The 19,834-nt window shown below is 49.8% G+C and overlaps 1 protein-coding gene across 1 annotated transcript in view; it reads right to left on the reverse strand.

Moving 5' to 3' along the window:
- Positions 1-9,606: 9,606 nt before the first annotated feature.
- RFT1 (RFT1 homolog) overlaps positions 9,607-19,834 on the reverse strand; it is a 33,876-nt gene continuing 23,648 nt past the window's right edge. The window contains exons 8-13 of the mRNA XM_070390763.1: positions 19,697-19,747; positions 18,362-18,492; positions 16,454-16,598; positions 13,551-13,656; positions 10,297-10,546; positions 9,607-10,015 (exon numbers count right to left, since the gene is read on the reverse strand). Of these exons, the coding sequence (XP_070246864.1) occupies positions 9,848-10,015; positions 10,297-10,546; positions 13,551-13,656; positions 16,454-16,598; positions 18,362-18,492; positions 19,697-19,747 (851 nt within the window). The 3' untranslated portion in view covers positions 9,607-9,847. The remainder of the gene's footprint in view (positions 10,016-10,296; positions 10,547-13,550; positions 13,657-16,453; positions 16,599-18,361; positions 18,493-19,696; positions 19,748-19,834) is intronic.

Below are 19,834 nucleotides of genomic sequence, written 5' to 3' on the forward strand. Positions count from 1 at the left end.
TCCTTTCTGCTTTAATCTAAGGCTGCAGAGAAACCCAAACAATCGGCCGAGGCAATTTCTGAAATTGCTGAAAATCACTTAAGGCGCTTCTGCAGCATTCCCTCCTGCTCCGGGAGCGCTCGGCTGAGCTGGAAGAGGGCATTTGCCAGCTGCTCGGAGGCGGGCGGGGGGCGGGGGGAGGGAGCCTCCCCAGAAGCTTCGCTTGGGCCTGGCCACCTGGTCCCAAGTTCAGGCCAGATGCCAAGTTCAGGAGGCCTCTGCCGGACTCTGGACCACGTCCTCCACTTTTTAAGTTCCTCCTGGCACGCTGGCTAAAGGGTGCTTTCATTTCCCCTTCACCTGCGGCCTTGCCTTCAAGGAAAGGGGAAAGGTTTCTACAGAAGGAAGAAAAGGCTCTCAGCCAGCTTCTGTGGGCAGGAGTACGGGGTGGGGAGCAGGTAGGGGCACATTCATAATTCTGCTCAAGAGCAAACACTGGGCTGGCACGAGACACCCCCTGCTCAGTGCTTCACCTACACCTCATGCATTCCTTGCCACACCCTGAGAAGCAAGTGCCCTTATGCCCATTTTTAGATGAGTAAACTGAGTCTCAGAGGAATTCACTACCTTGCTCAAGCTCACACAACTTGAAGTGGGGCTGGGTCTGCCTCCAAGCCCCTTCTGGAACCATCACACCTGCTTTCTTAATTCTCAAGGGAGGAGGTAAATAGCGCTGTTGGAAGAAGGGACGGGGGTAGAATGGGGATAGAGCAACCTGGGGGCGGAACGGGGGGGGGGGGGGGGGGCGATATTAGGAACACAGACAACTGAGTGTGACAGGTGAAGTGTGAGAGGTGCAGGTGGACAGTAGGTGGTGCTAGGGCTCCCGGGAGCACTCTTGGAACCAGCCCAGGCAGAAGCTGAGGAAAAGGGGTGGGGACCCGTGTTTACAATGCCACGTGTTCTGGGTTAAGTGCCCTCTGGGTGACAGGGCTAAAGGAAAAGTGGTTAAATCAGCAATATTAGTAATGCCTTCTCTCCTTAGCTAGCTCAGCCCTGGCAGGCCTTTGAGTTGGGTCAGTAGGGGGAGGGTGGGGAGGGCAGAGCCTGGGCTGGGGTGGAGGCAGGTGGAGAGTCAGGGAAGGACTGAGGGAGGCATGGGGAGCAGAAGAGAAAGCAGCAGGAGGGGCAAGCAGGAGGTTCAGGACGCTTGCTATGGGGTGTCTCTTCCAAGGCTTTCAGGGCCAAACTGCCTGTCCCACCTCTGCACTCCTGTCCTCACCCCGGGCCATGCGAAGTGGGCTGGAGGCAGATCGCCTGCCCTGGTCACAGAGAGAGGAAGTGGCCTAAGAGGCCCAAAGTCAGCCGCCTTCCCACTCCTTGGCGGTGTCACCTGGGGTCAAGGACACCAACAGATGGGGCTGTGGAGTACAGAGAACTTTTTCTTTGTGATGCAACGTAATTTTTGGTCAGATTTATTTCTCCCAGATATTTATTCCTGCCAATGTTAATGCCTGTGCAAAACAATTATCCTAAATTCTTTAAGATGGGGTGAAGCCGAGGCAGAGGAGGAAGTGTAAGAGGAAATGAGTCCTGGAAGGTCAGGAAGGAGGTTTACTAGTAAAAGTCAAACCCTTGGATTTCAAACTTTTTTTTAATTAACAAAATGAACCCTTCTTTCAAGCAAACTCTTAAACTAACCCCGAAACTTCAAAACAGATAAAAATGGTGCTGCTCCAGTAGGAGCAGGAGCAGGAGCAGCAGCAGAAGCAGGAGCAGGAGCAGGAGCAGCAGGAGCAGGAGCAGGAGCAGGAGCAGCAGGAGCAGGAGCAGCAGGAGCAGGAGGAGCAGGAGCAGGAGCAGCAGGAGCAGGAGCAGGAGGAGCAGGAGCAGGAGCAGGAGCAGCAGGAGCAGGAGCAGGAGCAGCAGGAGCAGGAGCAGGAGCAGAAGCAGAAGCAGGAGCAGGAGCAGCAGGAGCAGGAGCAGGAGCAGCAGGAGCAGGAGCAGCAGGAGCAGGAGCAGGAGGAGCAGGAGCAGGAGCAGGAGCAGCAGGAGCAGGAGCAGGAGGAGCAGGAGCAGCAAGAGCAGGAACAGGAGCAGGAGCAGGAGGAGCAGGAAGAGCAGGAGTAGCACGAGTAGGAGCAGAAGCAGGAGCAGGAGCAGGAGCAGGAGGAACAGGAGCAGGAGGAGCAGGAGCAGCAGGAGCAGCAGGAACAGCAGGAGTAGGAGCAGAAGCAGGAGCAGGAGCAGGAGCAGAAGCAGCAGGAGCAACAGCAGGAGCAGCAGGAGCAACAGCAGGAGCAAGAGTAGGAGCAGCAGCAGTTGGCCCTTCTCTCCACCAGGCTCACGTGGAGAGAACACCACAGATCACATCCAGCCTCTTGTTGAATCGGGAGGAAGGAGCCCAGGGTAAAGCAGGGGGTGGGGGGGGGGGGGGGGCGGGGGTCAGGAATCAGGAGACCAGGTTCCACTGTCTTCCTAGCTGGGTGGCCCAGGGCAATTCAAACTATTTCTCTGTGCTTCCATTTCCTCACTTGTAACATGTAGACAATAGAGGGGGCTGCTGTGAGGATTTAACAGCTAACACGTGCTGAGTGTCATCGCACAGGACCTGGCTCAAACTCAGTGCTCCCTCATAGGTAGCGTGAGGGAGACTTGTCCGAGGCCACCCAGCGAGTTGGAGGAGGCGGCCATGCAGCAGCATGGGTGCAGCACCAGGCGCCATTGAGAAAACCAGGCCCTGCTCATGTACCGCCAAAGGCAGACATGGATGTGGTGGATTTCCCCTGGTGGTGCAGATGGAAGACACGCCGCAGGCAGGACCCCTCTGGGGCCTTCACCGGGGCCTGGCTCTTGGCTTCGTGTTTGCAGGTTTGCTGCAGGAGCGCCGAGAGGAGGGAGGATAGTCGCCACTGTGCCTGGGCATCATGCCATCATCTGCTGGGGAGCCAGAGCACCACATGGTTTCACTCATGGTTACAAGAGAAAAAGTGCAGGGAGCTCTGTCCCTTCCATTGCCCCCCCACAGCCCGACATCTGCACACCTGCAGGAACACTCTCTTGCCATTGGAGCTGCCATGTGGGGGCTCAGAAGCCAGTGAGGAAGGAAGGAACCTTCAGTTCTGGTTCAGGACCATGAAGTGCATTATGCTAATCTGGTTAGTTCATAAAATAGTTGTGTTAAGGCCCTGGGGGAAACAGAAGGGGAAGCTATTTTAGCAACATTCCCTAGTTTGGTTGGGATCATGTGTGGAGGAGAACATTCTGTTTTCCTTGTGGCCACCCTGTTTTGATTCTCCTGGTCTTTCTGGTTCTCCCTGCAGCCCGGCAGGAGTGTGCCAATCAACGCTGGGGTTTTCAACACCCACCCCCTGAAAGGCCGGGGGCTCCTGTGTCACCCAGCACCCTCTGGGAGTTCTCCTACTTTTCCTGGGAACAGTGGTGGAACTACAAGGCCTTCTGAAGAGGCAGGCCCTCTGGGGCCCCATGCCAATGGCCCGGGTATCACCCTTCGTGATTTAGCAGAGTGAGTGAGGAGTAGGTGAGCTGGGAACAAAACCAACGCTGCCCACAGTGAATCTGCTTTCACTTCAGACGTGCCCCTTCTCTCCCACCCGACGTGGCTGCGTGGAAGCCACACACTATTAGTTCCACAGAATTGAAAAGTATGTCAGATCTCCCAGGCGAACCAGAAACATGCTGCTCACTTGTCACCTCCAACGTGACTGATGCTGTTGTGTCCTAATTAGTCGCTGCTCACTGGCTGTGGGACAGCGCCACAGCGTCATGCCAAGACCCCATTTGTGAGAGGCGGTGCAGATGAGATAAAAGGATAGAGATTTGCCAGTTTCTTTGGGTCCCTTTCCACCTAGCAGCGAACCCAGGTGGCCTCTGCCAACTGCATTTGTTAGGCCAGGGCAATCCTGTGACAATAGAGTCAACAGGGCCATACTTTGGGACACATTTACTGGAGAGAGGGAGGGAGGGAGGAAGATGAGACAAATAAATGGTGGTCTAGAAGATTCCTTCACAAGTCAGCCGTATGTCATGGGCCCTAATGGGGCTCATCTGAGGCTAAAGGGCCAAGCCTGCAGGCACCAGGCCACCCGCCCAGCCCCTGCCCAGAGAGAGCTGATTGAACCAACAGGCTCACCTGACCCAAAGGCTGTCGTCCACTGGCTCACTTATGACCCATGACCCCACAGTAGCTGCCCTATAAAGATGACCACAGCCCAACCCATGAAGGTCGACCCATGAACCAGGAAGTCATGGTTCGATCCTGGTCAGGGCAAATGCCTAGATTGAGGGCTCGATCCCCAGTAGGGGGGCATGCAGGAGGCAGCCGATCAATGAGTCTCTCTTATCATTGATGTTTCCATCTCTCTCTCCCTCTCCCTTCCGCTCTGAAATCATAAATAAATAAATAAATAAATAAATAAGACCAGAGATGGTTCCATTTCTCCTTTAGGGGCTGCACATTCAGAACAGAGCTTGAAGCTGAGAGGGGAGATTGGGGGCTGAAGAGAGAAGGTGGTGGAAGGAAAGCTGGCCTGGGACCTCCTCCTCTCACTGCCCACCAGCCTGACCACTCCTCTGGGCCGCAAGAGAGGTGAGAATCCACCCCCCGCAGAAAGCCAGGAGTAGGAAGGTACGGGAGCTGCCCCGGTGCCCAGGTACTTGCCAGCCTCGCAGCGAGGAGCCTCAGAGGCCCCTTTCCTCCTTCCCACGCGCCCAGGCCCTTCGTTCATTCGGCCTCACGGATGCAGCCTGCAGGGCCCTTCAACTCTTCAGGAACCTACAGAAACGACTGAGATGAAAACAAAACTTATTGGCTCCAAAATGCACATGAAGCTTCAAAATTGATGTTTAAATGTCTATAGAACATAACGTGGTGCTACGTAGCCAACCACAACTCTCGTACACGTGAATTCTCTCTGTTCGGTGTGGAGCACGGCGCTCTGTAACAGCCTTGACGAGCTGTGGGGAGTGTCTCCAAAAGTGTGTGCAGGAGCTGCAGCAGCTGGGACGGAGTTCGGGTACACTTAGCTGCTAAGGGTCTATTTCATGAAGGCAACGAACGCCCTCCATCTCACCTCCAGCACTTCCGGTGTAAGCCACACTGCCCAAGAAGGATGGAGAAGTTACGGGCACCCAGCAACTTCTAATTCATCGGAGGGCAATTAAGAAGCTTGACAAGACTTCCTTCATCAGCTCCCTAAAGGAGGGACTATCTTAGGAGCCCATTTTTCCATTTTTGGTTTGCTATACCAAGCAATTCTGGTTAAAAATGAATGACACTAAATAATGAGACATCATGCTACAGTAATTAGGGTCAGATTGATGATGCAAAAACAGTGAGTCTTCCTTCTTAAGTTCTTCAGATAAAACATCTTTCCTGCTACCCCTAAAGGTTAATTAGCAAATGAAGTATTTAAAGCATTAAGGACTAATTCTCCCAGGTACAGTAAGTCACAGTAAAACAGGTCATTTCCATCTGCATCTGATCGGCTTAGAAGTCTCATTTCCAAATTAAATACCTGAATCTCAGCCCTTCCCTGGAGCCTCCTGGAACAGTCAGCACATAGTGATGTTTCAGAGCAGAGTTCTTGTTTGGTTGCAGTTCCTGTTTACTGTGTTCGAGGCATTTCTAGGGAACCCCTGACATTCACGCCTCAGCTTATCTTCTTTACAAACCGGGTCCTTCCTGACAGGCTCCACAGGCTTCCTGGCTTCTGGTTTGTCTTCTAGAACTCTCCCATAGAGCCACCAAAACCTGGAGCAAGCAGCTGCCTGAGCCCGTGGGTCAGCTCCCAAAGGTTCTCGAAATGAGCTCCTGGTGGGAGTTCTCTTCACTTGCCAGCAGTGCCAGTGGCCCCTCCCTGCCTCTGGCCTGGCCTCCCCTAGGAGCAGGGTTTGTCGGGGTGTGAGGGGGTTCCCAGCTGCTTTCCCTTCTCTTGTCCCCATCCAGGCCTGCCCCATTTCAGTCATGGCCTCCAAGACTGTGCCAGGGATCACATTCTCCCTGGTTTCCCCGCCACACCCGTAACTGAAGTCTATACCTCCCAGAAGCCACAGGGCAGCACTCTGAGCCCCTACCTTCTGGGACCTGCACAGCCTCTCACCGGAGCCCCTTCTCCTTCAGGTGCTGATGCTCTCAGCTCCTGTGCTGCTCAGGGAAGAATCCCCGATGGGGTTACTTTACACATCCGTCCGTGTGGATGAGTCACTGGGTCCTTCTCTGGGGGATGGAATAATAGCCTTTCATTTCAGTGAAAGGAAAGTTAAGCACCGATTAAGGAAGATAGAAGGGGGAGGGAACTCCCTAAGAATCACGCTGCCTAAAATCACACACTTGGCCTCCCTACTACTGATATTAGTCCTGACCCACCAAAGAATGGCTGCTTAACTTAAAAACATGACCAAGACAAGGGCCAGGCCAGACACAGAAGACAGGAGAAAAGTGCAATGAACGATGGGAACACTGCTTGGGGGGTGGGGGGTGGGGGGTGGCGGAGCAGTGAATAAAGTGCCAGGCTTTTCAGTCCCAGATGCAGAGGCCAGGAACCACCCGGTCAGACGGTCAGACGGTCAGACGGAATCATGGTCCAGTCACGTCAGTGCAGGGAGAAATGATCCGGTGAGGAACAGAATGGTTTACATACTCAAAGCTATTTACCTACTTTCCCTTTGAAGTTTAAGAAAAATATTCTTCCTGTTTGGAAAGAGAAGGGGCATTAAATAAAGAAAGAGCTGAAGATATGAAGAAAATAATTTATTGATATTAAAATCAGGGGACTGGCATGCAATCAGCAACATGAATCATGAGTAAAGAAAATGACAGCTGGGGGGTGGGAGTGGACAGGGAGAGGTCAATGGGGGGAAAAGGAGATATATGTAATACTTTAAACAATAAAGAATTTAAATTTTAAAAAAAAGAAATGAAAGAAAAGAAAATGACAGGAGAACGTGCCCTGCTTGAATGAGGCTGGGGAGTGGCAGGGAGCGGGACAGAGACAGCTTGTCGCGCCCCCCCTTACCCTCCCCCCTTACCCCCGACTCCCCCCAGGCAGGAGTCTCTGCTGAGTAAGCACCAAGCAGCAGCAGCAGCAGCAGCAGCAGCAGCCCTCCCTGAGGGATCTGACAGGCCAGGTCTGAAGTTACCAACACACCTGTGGCCAGAGCAGCACACACACACACACAAATACTGTTATTCTCACCACCAAAGGCTTCTTCATTTCCTCAAAGGATGTGCTTTAGAGGCTTGTTTCCATGGAGAAGTAACCTCGCTGTATTTTAAGTGTCACTTCAAAACAAAAGTGTGATTCCCTCCAAAAACCCTTCCTGGGAGAAGGCGGGCTGCTCGGAGAGGTGAGAATGGTGCTCGCTGTCCCGCTGGAGGCGGGCAGAAGCCTGGGTGGTTCTGCGCCTGAGGAGCCGGGAAGTCGGCCATGCTGCCTCTTCCTGGAGCAGAGAGGGACTAGGTGAAGGTGTGCACGACCAGTTCACACTGGGTTCCGAGACTGACGAGGACAAATGGTGTGCCCACCTCCGTTTGCCAAAAACCTGATCCCAGAACCTGCCCCCAAAGATGCAATTCCAAAGGACTGGAGTAGGTCCTGGGAACCTTCATTTACACTGCAATCCAGGGCAGGGGTTGCCAACCTTTCGGACCTCACGGGCCACCAAGGGTCCACAGACCACTGGTTGGCGACTGCTGATCCAGGGAATTCTGAGGCAGGTAGTTCAGAGACCATGTGCTGAGTCTGGGGTCAAGTGGGCCTGGGGTGGGTGACAAGGTCCTAGAGCAGCGGTTCTCAACCTGTGGGTCGTGACCCCTTTGGAGGTCGAACGACCCTTTCACAGGGGTCACCTAAGACCATCCTGCATATCAGATGTATACATTACGATTCATAACAGTAGCATCATTACAGTTATGAAGTAACAACGAAAATAATTTTATGGTTGAGTCACAACGAGGAACTGTATTTAAAGGGCCAGAAGGTTCAGAACCACTGTCCTAGAGGATGAGGGTGGTCAGCGGCAGCAGAGAAGGAACTTCTGAAGGCTGAAGATACATTTCCACACACTCAAGAGACAAAAAAAGTGCACCGGAGGGAGGGCTGCCTTCTGCGTGTGCCGCCTACCCTGCCCCAGGGGACAACCAGCTCTTCTGAGCTGGCCTGACCCCGCCTTACAAAAGCACGATGAAGGCCATGCTTTTAGAGGGCCTCCGATTGTTCAGCCACACCTTGCATTTAGCTACTCCCCCCCCCCTCCCCGCCCCATTAGTACAAAAAAACACTTTCCTTTGAATAGATAAAAAGGTGTGCAGGTGCCTGGGCCCTAACCTGGGTGTGCTGCTGGGTCTGGGTCCTCGGCCCTTGGCTCTGGCTCAGGGCCCGTGGATCTAAATCAGGGGTGGGGAACCTTTCTTCTGCCGAGGGCCATTTGGATATTTGTAACATCATTTGTGGGTTACACGAAATTATCAACTTAAAAATCAGCCTGCTACATTTGATCAAACATTTAATTAACTCACCCCTAATGCCTTGGCAGGGCCAGACCAAATGATTTCACGGGCCCAACATTCCCCACCCCGGATCGAAATGCCTGCATTTTAGCCGCATCACTGTCAGGCACTAGTTGCCCTGACTGGCCCAGGTGAACAACCTGCTCTGAGTGTAAACACAGGAAGTGTGGGGACATCGGGGCTGGATGATTACTGCCAACATTCAAGGTACGGTTCGCGTATGTAGCTCCAAAGGTCAACCATATGCAAAGAAATTGGTACATTAATGAAAGAAGAAAAACTCTTTGCTCCCTAGGAACAATGCTTGGTGATCTTGCCTGCTGGGTGCGGGAGGGTGAAGAGAAGTGAACTTTAGCCGGGACACCCACTGTATCCTGGAGGAGCAGGCCCGAGGGTCTGCCACTCGTCCTGGGGCTGGAATCCGGTGTACTGACCAGTGCTCGAAGTCATGGGTCAGTGGAAGGGCCTGTGCTACTTGCCACAGAGAATTTACCCTACTTTATTACATAAAGAAAAAAAGATACATCTATTCAACTTTGGTTGTCATCTGTGCAATCTCCTGTGGGAAGTCACGCAGCTGCAAAGCAAGGTTTCCTTCCACGGACAAGGTAGCTCACATTGGATCAGTGTCCTTCCAAACCCTGTCTTTCAGGTGGCCAGGCCAGGGGCCTTGGGCCAACTTGCACCTCTCTGGGAAGGCATGTGCTGGCCCAGGGAACACAGTGAGGATGACATGTGATCCCCAGTGAACTTCTGGAAATGTGAGCTGGAAGACTTCATGTTTTCATTGCTTGGATTTCTATTGAGCAACATTTCTCTTTCTCTAAAAACCCAGACCACAGGGCTGACACGAGAAAAGCCACACTCCAGGGTCTCCTTTGTTCTTGTTTGGTGCCTAACATCAGCTTTCCTTCCTTCTTTCAGAGAATAAGTCAAATATTCCGGTGAGGGGTAAAACGGCGCTTCTCCTTCTCTGCAGCAGAGACTAACTATTAACATCCAAGGTGTAGTTTGTTGGAGCATGTAGCTCCCAAGGTCAATCACACCCAAAAGGAATGAATACATGACTCAAAAGGAAAATGCTGATCGGAACAAAATGGTGGAAAAAATAATTGTATTTATTTTAAAAGAGCTTTTGGTCTTCCCGTAAACATGGAACTCCTGCTTCCTGAGGAAGACTTCGGATGGACAGTCCATGTTGGTCGGGCGGTTCTCTCCAACGCCTCACGGGCCTGGGTGGGCCTCACCCCACAGATCCCTCTGCAGGGCCCTTCTGCCCAGGAAACGTGCTCTGCCCACAGCTGGCCCAGGTGCACAGGTGTCAGTGAATCCCTCAGGTCACCTCATTTTGTCGGCAAGTCTGGACGCACCTAACTGAGTCCTAAGAAAGTGGGTCAGCTTGGTCTCGGTGAGGAACGCTGTCCCGAGAGTCGCTCCCAGACAGAAGGCCCCCACCGCCACGTGCGCCAGCCGGGCCAGCCAGCCCTGCTCACAGCAGAGGAACGCCTGTGGGAAAGAAACCACCGTCACCGCCCTGGCCTCCTTCCTCTGGGGCAAGCCGGGGGAAGCAGGGGCCCCATTGTTCCAACTCGGAGTCAGATCAAGGGCGTGACAACTATGCACTGAGGGTCTACCCTGTCTCCACGGCTAACAGCATCCTAAGATGCTGTCCTAGAGGCTTAGGGGGAGGGACAGAGGTGGGAAATACTTGTCCAGCTGCTTCAGGCAGAGCAGGAAGGGAAGCCTAGAGGGAGGAACAGGGGACAGCTTGTTTCAGGGACTCTCACCTCTGACACACCAGTAATCCCACCACTGAGGGCAAATGCTCCCAGGAGGACCGGAGACAGCTGCAGGCCCGCCAGGGGCCTGTGGGGGCTCTCACGGTAGTAGCGGTGGATGAACCAAAGGCTCTGTGTGATCCGAATCCCCATGTTAAAGCAGTTGGCCAAGATGAAGCCCACACTGCCACACCAACGGGTCAGGAGGTAGGACAGCGCCAGGAATGAAGATGACAGGGCCAGCATTGTGAGGTTGTACCTGGTGAGGGGAACAAGCAAAGCGGGGCAGTGGCAACTTGCCCTAAGACAGAACTCCTGCAAAAAAAGTGGCTGTGAACATGCAGTCATGGAAAGCACCTGCAAGTCCCCACAGTCCAGCTGGTTTTCATAACATTTTCATGCTCTAAAGATAACATGGAAATGTCACTGTCCCCCCTACCCCTGAATAGAAGAGTAAGAAAAAGAACAACTCGTGTCCTGACCGGTGTGGCTCATTGGGCTGGAGTGGCATCCCGTGCATCGAAAGGTTGCCAGTTTATTCCCAGTCAGGACACATACCTAGGTTCTTGGTCAGGGCATGTATGGGAGGCAGCCGATTGATGTTTCACTTTCACACTGACGTTTCTCTCCCTCTCCCTTCCTCGCTCTCTAAATCAATAAAAGCATGTCCTCAGGTGAAGATTGAAGAAAATGAGTAACTCAAGATAGTTATGGTTTTTTAAGGATAATAATTGGTTCATTTAAGGGGCACTTTGTAATCAAAACACAAAATAATCCTATTCAGCCCTAGTCTTTAATGTGAGGCAGGAGAATATGACACGGGTAACAATTATATACAAAGGCTAACTCTGTGTCAGGCACCATGGAGGGGTGGGGGGGTTGTGGATAAACACACAGCCTTCCCCGGGGAGTTCAGGTTCATTTGCAGACAAGGAAACCAGGCACACGGAGTCCGAGTAACTTGGCTGGGGAGAGAGCCAACACTCCCCCTGACCCCTAAACTCTAGCACTGCACACCACTTCCTTTCAAACGCAGAAGCCCCGTAACCTTGGGTGGTGGACATCATTCAAAGCAAATGATCAGCCTCCAAAATGAGATGTAAACAGGGAGCAGGCCTGGATCGTCTCCAGTGTCTCCAGACTCTTGCACATCCTTCCTTCTCTCTCTGCATCTCTAGAGCTCTTTGGAGTCTATGACTGGATGGACTGTACTGCTCCTTCTGCTTCTCTGATTTTAAAGCACCAAATCACTGCCAGGCTGGCATGGCTCAGTGGTTGAGCTTCAATCTATGAACCAGCAGGTCAGGGTCCAATTCCCGGTCAGGGCACATGCCCGGGTTGTGGGCTATATCCCCAGTGTGGAGCGTGCAGGAGGCAGCCAATCAACGATTCTCTCTCATCATTGAAGTTTCTATTTCTCTCTCCCTCTCCCTTCCTCTCTGAAATCAATAGAAATATCACACACACACATATATATATTTAATATTTCAAAATTAAACTTAACTATCTGAAGTAAATACCATGTCAAGACCATTATTTGAAAACTATATGTTGTGTCCAAAAAATAGGCTGGAAAATCAATTTAGTGGGTCATGATATGGCAGTTTAAAAATAAAACAACAGCCCTGGCCAATGTTGCTCTGTGGTTAGAGTGTCAGCCTGCTCACCAAAGGGTTTTGGATTCGATTTCCAGTCAAGGACACATACCTGGGTTGCAGGTTCGATTCACGTGTGGGAGGCAACCAATCAATGTGTCTCTCACATCGATGTTTCTCTCTCTCCTCCTCCCTCCCTCCCCTTCCCTTCCACTCTCACACATACACACATACACACAAAAATCAATGGAAAAAATATCCTCGGGTGAGGATTAACAACAAAAAATAATAAAAATAAAAGTGAAACAACAGAATAAAAACTATCAGCGTGTCCTGTGCATAACTGGCGAACTTACTGCTTCGTGAAAGCAGGAAGTTTCAGTCATGGCCCCTGAACATGTACTGGCTCACAGTGCTCAATGTTGTTTCTCCTGTGAAAGCTGGTTTGGGCCAGCCATTCCTCGGGCCCAGCTGTCGCTGGAAAACTCCTGGAGCTGTGTAAAGGAAGACCCCTCGGCCCAGGCCCCGACAAGTCTAGTTCTGTTGGTCTAGGAGTGGCTAGAACTTCCTAAAGGAACCTGGTCAGACTGGGGTCTGCTGCTCTAGACTCAAGTTCTAAACTATGGTGTAGCAAACAAAGTCACAAGCTTCTTTGTGAGACAGTCCAACAGGGGCAGAGAGGCTGCTCTGAATGAGAGGAAGGGCTCCCCAACTCCGTGAACTACCCTTTCCCATCCCACCCCCACCACTGGCCTCTGAGGGCTTTCAGCAGCACTCAAGGCAGTTTAGAGGCAGCATGAACGCCCCGGCCCCCCCCCTCAGGGACCAAAGGGATAACGAGGGCTCCTCATCCCATTTCATCCCATTACCTGCACCCACCCCTTCTACTCTCTCTCCTTCTCCCTATCACTTTCATCGCTCTCCTCACCTCATCCTGTAGTGATATCTTAAGATACAGTCTTGCTGCTTTTGGTATTTGGACACAAGAGATGAAAGATCCTGAGTTCATTCATGAGCAGTTCATGTCAAAATCACTGAGGAGCTTTTAGACACACTTAGACACACACACACACACACACACACACACACAGTTAGGAGCCTGCTGATTCTGCAGGTGTGGTAGGAGAGAGAGTGGTGGAAGTAGGTGGGCAGGAGTCTGCATTTCTAGCAAGGCCCATGGGGGATTCTGACTCACAACCAGTATTAAGAACCACTGCTTGAGGTTCCAGAGCAGAGGTTCTGGTCTGTTGTCAATGGATGGGAAAAATGGGCAAAAACATGTATGTTCACATGAGCCTTTCTCTCAGAGATATGTCACAGATCCTGAGATTCTTTAAGACCCACAAGTCAGATTCTCAGGGGCAGGACTCTGAATCCTGGAGAAGCCCCTTGGTAACCCTCTGGAGCAGTAAGCAAGGAAGTACAGGAGTAGAGCTGTCTTGTGCACGTCTCTGCAAACCTGGACTGACAGCCCTCAGGCCCAGATCCCTTCCTCCACCGACGGGGGGTGTGCAGTGGAGAGCCTGGGGAAGGCTGTACTAGCGGCTAGGCGCCACCTCTAAGAGAGCCTTTCGTAAGGGCAGGTCCAGAATGAAAAGAAATGAGATGGCACGTTACTTCACTTTGGCTAAAGGCCATGATTAGAGGTGTGTCTTTAAGGTCACCCACCTGTCGACCTGTTCTTTGCTCATGGCAGCAAATGTGAAACACTCGGTTACTCCATTGATGGCAAGCAGGAGAACGTAGAGAGAGTAAGTTCGCAGCAAAACAGGACCTGTAAGGAAACAACCCACTGAGCCGCCACAGCCCGAATGGGAGGCCCACACCCACCCTCAGGCTGGCGGGGTGGCGGGGTGGTCAGAGAACACCAGCAGGGGGTCATGAGCTGGTATTATCGGGGGCAAATGCATGCTCAAGCCTACGGTCTTAGTGACCTGGAAGGACTCCGAGCATTCCATGGCACCGACTAAAACAAACAGCTAAAAACAAAAGGATACGTATGAATAAATGCATAGATCTCTTGCTTAACAGCTAAAAGCTTATCTGGCCAGCAAGCAAATCTCGCTTTTTAAACCAGCATGGAGAGGCCTGCTGGCTGGAGCACTCAGGGCACGAGGGCTGCGTTAAGAGAACCTCCGTTGAAAAGGTCCTGGAGAAAAGACCTTGGGGAGAACAGGAGCAGCAGGCAGCTTCAGGGAGAGAACACCCACAAATCCGCAGGGAGGCCAGAGCCCACCGTGTTATTTTTTTCTGTAACAAAGTAATGCGGTTCTATAGCTAACTAACAAGCTTTGAAAAAATCTGCTAACAAAAGATCAAAGCCTTAAAAATGGGACTGACCCCCAGTTTAAGAGGGCCATTATCAAGAAACAGCCTAGCAATTGGTAATGAAATTAACATATGCCCAATCTGTGAGCCAGCAATACCACCCCTAGGTATACTTCCCACAGAAGAAAAATCACGTTCACAAAAACACTTGTACATAAATGTCCTCAGCAGTTTTACATATAACAGCCCAAACCGACATCAATAGGCGAAAGGATAAACTAACTGCGAGCCATCCAAAGAGTCAGGAGCAGGTCAAAGAGATGAGGGCGAGTGGAGGCGAGGGGGAGGGGAAAGGAGGGAAGGAAAGCTAGCAGGCACCCTGGGAGACACACTGACCCTACCAGAAGCCACGATGGGCTTTACAGAGGCTCAAGTTTGGTCAAAATGAGAGGCAGCTATAATGCGGAGACAAGGCTAGAAGACCCTGCTGGGACATGATGCTGGTGCAGCCTGGCCAGGCAAGAGATGCCAATGGCCCTGAAGAACTTGGTGGCACCCCAAACCACAGGCTCTTTTCACTAAGAAACCTGACCATTCTCAAGACTCTTCTCTGTGAATAGGATACTGAGAATACCTTTTTGAGTCTAAAGTTATTAATGACTGTGACATAAACCATTAGAGGCATTTTACCTTAGAAATCAACTAACACTACCTTTTTAATTGATAAATGTTATTATCAAAGCTCAAACCTGGCACCAGCATCTCACTGGAGTAAAAGGACTACACATCCACAGTCGTTTGTTTATGTGTCTTCTGAGACTGATTACTCCCCTGGGTGAACATTCCATGGATGGGACAGCCTTCTCCTCCTGGCAACTCCTGGGATCACTACATTAAAGGCTGCTCCTAGGTGATCACCTTTCTAAAGGGGCAGAGCTGCTGTGAAACAGCTGAGTCCCAGTCTGCACAGACTCACTACTGGCTTCCCACTGAGGCCTCCCTGCAGCTGCCTGATAGATACACACTTCTCCCAGCAGGAGCCCCAGGGAGCTGCACGCCTGGCACTGATTTCACAGCAGGAGTTTCTCCAAACTTAATGGCCTTTGTTCTTTTCCTAATACCGAAGTCTGGGCTCATTACAGCAGAGGCTAAAGCTACAGCGGAGACTAAAGCATGCCAGAGGACTTATAAAATGGCCACTGACAAAGCTCTTCACATTGAGATGGGGCAGCAGAAAGAAGTCTTCAGGGTCCTTGTCTAGTGACCTGAGGAATGCAAAACTCCTTTGCTAAACCCAAGAGGAAACACTGCAATGGACTGCCAGCCCATGCCCAGCGCATTCTGAAAGTGGTGCCGTCCGGGGCCGAGCAAGTGCTGCGAGATGCGTGGTGGCCCTGGCTCCTGGTCTTTTAGAGCTCGACACAGTCGATGCTTTCCTCCTTCAAACACCGAGTCACTGGACTATATGTACAATTTTATTTGCCAAGATCAATTTTATTCTCTGCAAGTGGCTCTGGGTTATCCTTCAAAGGCTTTTATGCATCAGGCCGTGAGATTTATGTTGTATTGACTATCTTCAGTGTGTTCAGTACCAAGTGGAGGCTCATTACAGCCTGCTCTCTGCCTTCCTCCCTCACCCTCACCGTATAAGGCCCGAGAAATCATTTGGTCTGGCCCTGCCAAGGCAATCGCAGGCGGGACTCGAAACTCAATAAATCTAGGAGCTTCTTTCATAGCAACATACATTTATATTAAGTGAGTCATATCCAATGGCCCCTGGCAAAAAAGGTTCCCACCCCTGCCCTGGAGGGGACATATGGAAGCACCTGGCAAACCTAGTTTAGGCCTAAGAGGAAAGCCAAGGATTTTTTTTTTTCCTAAAAGTTAATCCTCACCTGAGGTTATGTTTATTTATTGTTTTTTAGAGAAAGGAAGGGAGAGAGGGAGAAAAACATTGATCATTGCCTCAGGTACACACCCCGACCAGCGATAGAACCTGCAACCTAGGTATGTGCCCTGAACAGGATTTGAACCCGAAACCTTTTGGTGTTTGGGACCACACTCCAACCAAGCCACCCCGGCCAGGGCAAGCAAGGATTCTTAGCAACTTCTTCAATGAGGTGGGGGAACAGATCCACCTGGTCTGACCTCCTATGAGGGGAAGAGTCCCACCCACAGCCCCGCCACTAACAATTCCCCCGAGACGACACAGATTCAATGTGTGCGCACAAGCTCTTGAATTTCATAAGACTCTCTTATTTCTGTTCAGAAATTAGAATACATCTGGCAACTCTTGTGCATACCTGATCCTGAGCTAAGCATGGCCCCTCCATAGATATCCAAGGCCAGCTGAGAGTAGGCAAAGCCAAAAACGGTGATGGTCAGGCCGGTCAGCAGGGCCAGCTTGAGCAGGGACTCCAAAACCGTGGCGGCCACAGCAACATCCTCCTGGTGCCGGGGAGAGGGAAGGAAGTTGGATGAATCATGAGCCAAAGGAAAGCCTCACAGCTGGCCTCCCCTGTGCTGCTTCCTGGCCACTCCCTCAGTCGGTGAGGGCATCACTGCTTTCTGCAGCCCGAGCGGTGTCTGTCAATCAGCAACGGAAGGAAAGGACAATGTGTGCCTCCTTCGGGAGTGCAGGGGCGGCTTCGTGTCTAACTCATTTAGGATAAATTATGTCAAATGTTTCTTAGCAAACACTCGCTGTCCCCTCTGATATTTATTCTTAAATGAGATAGCAATGTTTTGCATTGCTAGCTAGCTGTGCCTTTGCCAGTGTTCTTCTCCTGACAAACATCTCCAAATCCTGAAGTTCCTGTCAGTGTACTTGGGAAAATATTCCTAAGTCAAATTGAGAACCAGATTTGTTCATTGTGATACTGTGCTTAAACTATATTTTGCAAAATGTCTAAGACATATAAGAGGCCACCTTAGCTTGCTTTTAATTCTAAAATAATAACTGTTTGGTGTATGGGACCACGCTCCAACATTGTGTTCAGTATCCAGACATTTTCAGTGGTTTTAGAAAAGGGGAAGTTTATATAACCAAATGCTTCTGGATTAAAATCTCTTCTGTATTTACTAACTGGAGTATGTAGATTCTCACGGTCAGAATGTAGCTCTGGGCATTTCACAATCCTTAAGAAGCTTAAACAACTGGTGTGGCGAGAGAAACCGAATGACCAGGTCCTTCCCTCCCCAGGTTCTCGGTCAGCCTTGCCCCAGTCTCTGAGTCCCTTGGCTCACCTCTGGGTCTTATACCCAAGACTAGACCAGGGAGGGGGTCTGTGCTGCGTTGGGGACAGCCATCGAGAGTTCTGAGAGGGCTGGGTCAAGAATAAGGCCAAAAAGAGGGACAAAAGGTGGAAAGAAAGGGCCAGCCAGTGAGAAAGGGAGAGGCTGTGAAAGAAGACATGAACACAGGGTCCTGCCAGCATGCATTCAGAGTGTGGAGAGCAAGCCGTCAAACTCACGGCCCACGGGCCGCATGCGGCCCACAACAAATACTTTTGCGGCCCAGCCAATGTAACGGTATGTAAGAAACGTCTTAATGAAAATTTTGTAATTTAATTTTTACAATATCCTGTTGTACATAATTATTAGTAACGAACTACAAGGTTAGCTAATGACTGATTACTATAATCGTGTTGCATTCATTTCCCTTATGTGCCTTACGCGCAGGCGCACCATTTCTCTCCACTAATTCTAGCAGCGAATATTTTAGCAGCCGATTGCCATGTCATTAGTCTTGTACTGACTTGTTTGGTGTGCGCAACAGGAAATATTTCGCTTTCGGAGAACAAGAAAAATAGGTTTATTTGCATTACATTTATTAATTTGGTCAGTTATTCACTGTCTGGTAAGTTAATGTTCAAGAAAAAGTATTAATTTTTATTAAAATGTTCTATTATTTTATGTTAACGACTACTCATTTATTTCAACCCTTATTATTCAGCATGTCTTTATTGAACTAAACCTACCTTTCTATGAAAGTTGAAGCTTTTGGTTTTTTGCGGCCCACATAAACTTAAACCTTGTTTATTTGGCCCGTGTTAGCCTTTGAGTTTGACATGCTTGGTGTAGAAAAATGAAATCTAGAAGGAAATTTCAGATCAGACAGAAGGGAAACAGACTGCTCCACATTTTTGTCTATTTATCTTGCAATTAGAGAGAGCGTTCATTTGAGATGGTGACATAAGAACCAGGACTACCTGCTTCTGAAGTGTGGCATCCTTTTCTCTCTCCAGCACCTTCGCAAAGAATATATAAAAACTCTCCTCTATTGGCTGGAAAATTAATCTGGCCACAAGGGAGCCAAGATTATTCACTATATCATATACACCTACAAAACAAAAGGAAAAAACAGCAATCCGACTGGGTTTCCTCTGAATTTTCTCAGCACTATTAACTTTTTATCTAATTCAATTTTTAAAACTTTTTGATATAACTATAGTCACGTGTAGCTGTAAAAATAATAGATCCAGTTTTCCTGAAGAGTAACATCTTGCAAAACTCGAGTACAATGTCACAACTAGGACACTGACGTTGACAATTAAGATACAGCCCGAGCCAGTTTGGCTTAGTAGATAGAGCGTCAGCCTGCAGAAAGAAGGGTCCCGGGTTCAATTCTGGTCAAGGGCACGTACCTCGGCTGCAGGCTCGATCTCTAGCCCTGGTCAGGGCATGCACAGGAAGCAACCAATTGATGTGTCTATCTCACATCGATGTTTCTCTCTCTCTGTCTCTCTCCCTCCCTTCCACTCTCCTAAAAATCAATGGAAAAATATCCACGGGTGAGGATTAATAACAACAAAAGATACAGAATAATTCCTTCACCAGCACTTTTCTATAAAAGTCATTAATACCATGTGGATTTTTTTCCTATTTTTATTTCCACTACTCCGAGGTTATATTAAAAAAATAAATATGGCCGAGACCGGTTTGGCTCAGTGGATAGAGCGTCGGCCTGCGGACTGAGGGGTCCCGGGTTGGATTCCGGTCAGGGGCATGTGCCTGGGTTGCGGGCACATCCCCGGTGGGGGGTGTGCAGGGGGCAGCTGGTCGATGTTTCTCTCTCATCGATGTTTCTGACTCTCTGTCTCTCTCCCTTCCTCTCTGTAAAAAATCAATAAAATATATTGAAAAATAAATAAATAAATAAATAAATAAATATGAAAAAATTGAGCCCTAGAAAGTGCTGGGGGATTGACAGCAAATCTCCAAACCAGTTAAAAACCAAATGAAACAAAATCAATAAAATCAGTCTGGTAAGTTGTTTTTAAGTACACCCGCACAAACATGGGGTGTATCTTTGTAACTGTGATGATGAGCTCCCTTTTCTCTTCTCTTAGCACCTCCCCACCCCTAAATGAGCATCAGAGCTCTGCGGAAAGCAGGTTAAGGCAGGATTCATGTTTTTATAATCTTCTTTTTATATAATTCCTAGGTTCATTTTCATCAATCATATCAAAATGCAGAGAAAATATTAGGAAGTATCTACTAACAGTATTCCCCTTTAATTAAAACACTACAGAATTTCATCTTACCCTGATCGCCAAAATTTAACACATTCAAAAATGTCATCACATATCGCTCCCCTGCAAATAGAAAAGCAAAGTAATTAGCATTTTGATTGTACATTATTTTCTTGTTTCCTTTTCTCTTATCATCTATCAACTTTTCCT

This window comes from Myotis yumanensis, unplaced genomic scaffold (genome assembly GCF_028538775.1).
Source record: "Myotis yumanensis isolate MYYU_CA2020_CCGP unplaced genomic scaffold, mMyoYum1.0.hap1 SCAF_14, whole genome shotgun sequence".
NCBI lineage: Eukaryota > Metazoa > Chordata > Mammalia > Chiroptera > Vespertilionidae > Myotis > Myotis yumanensis.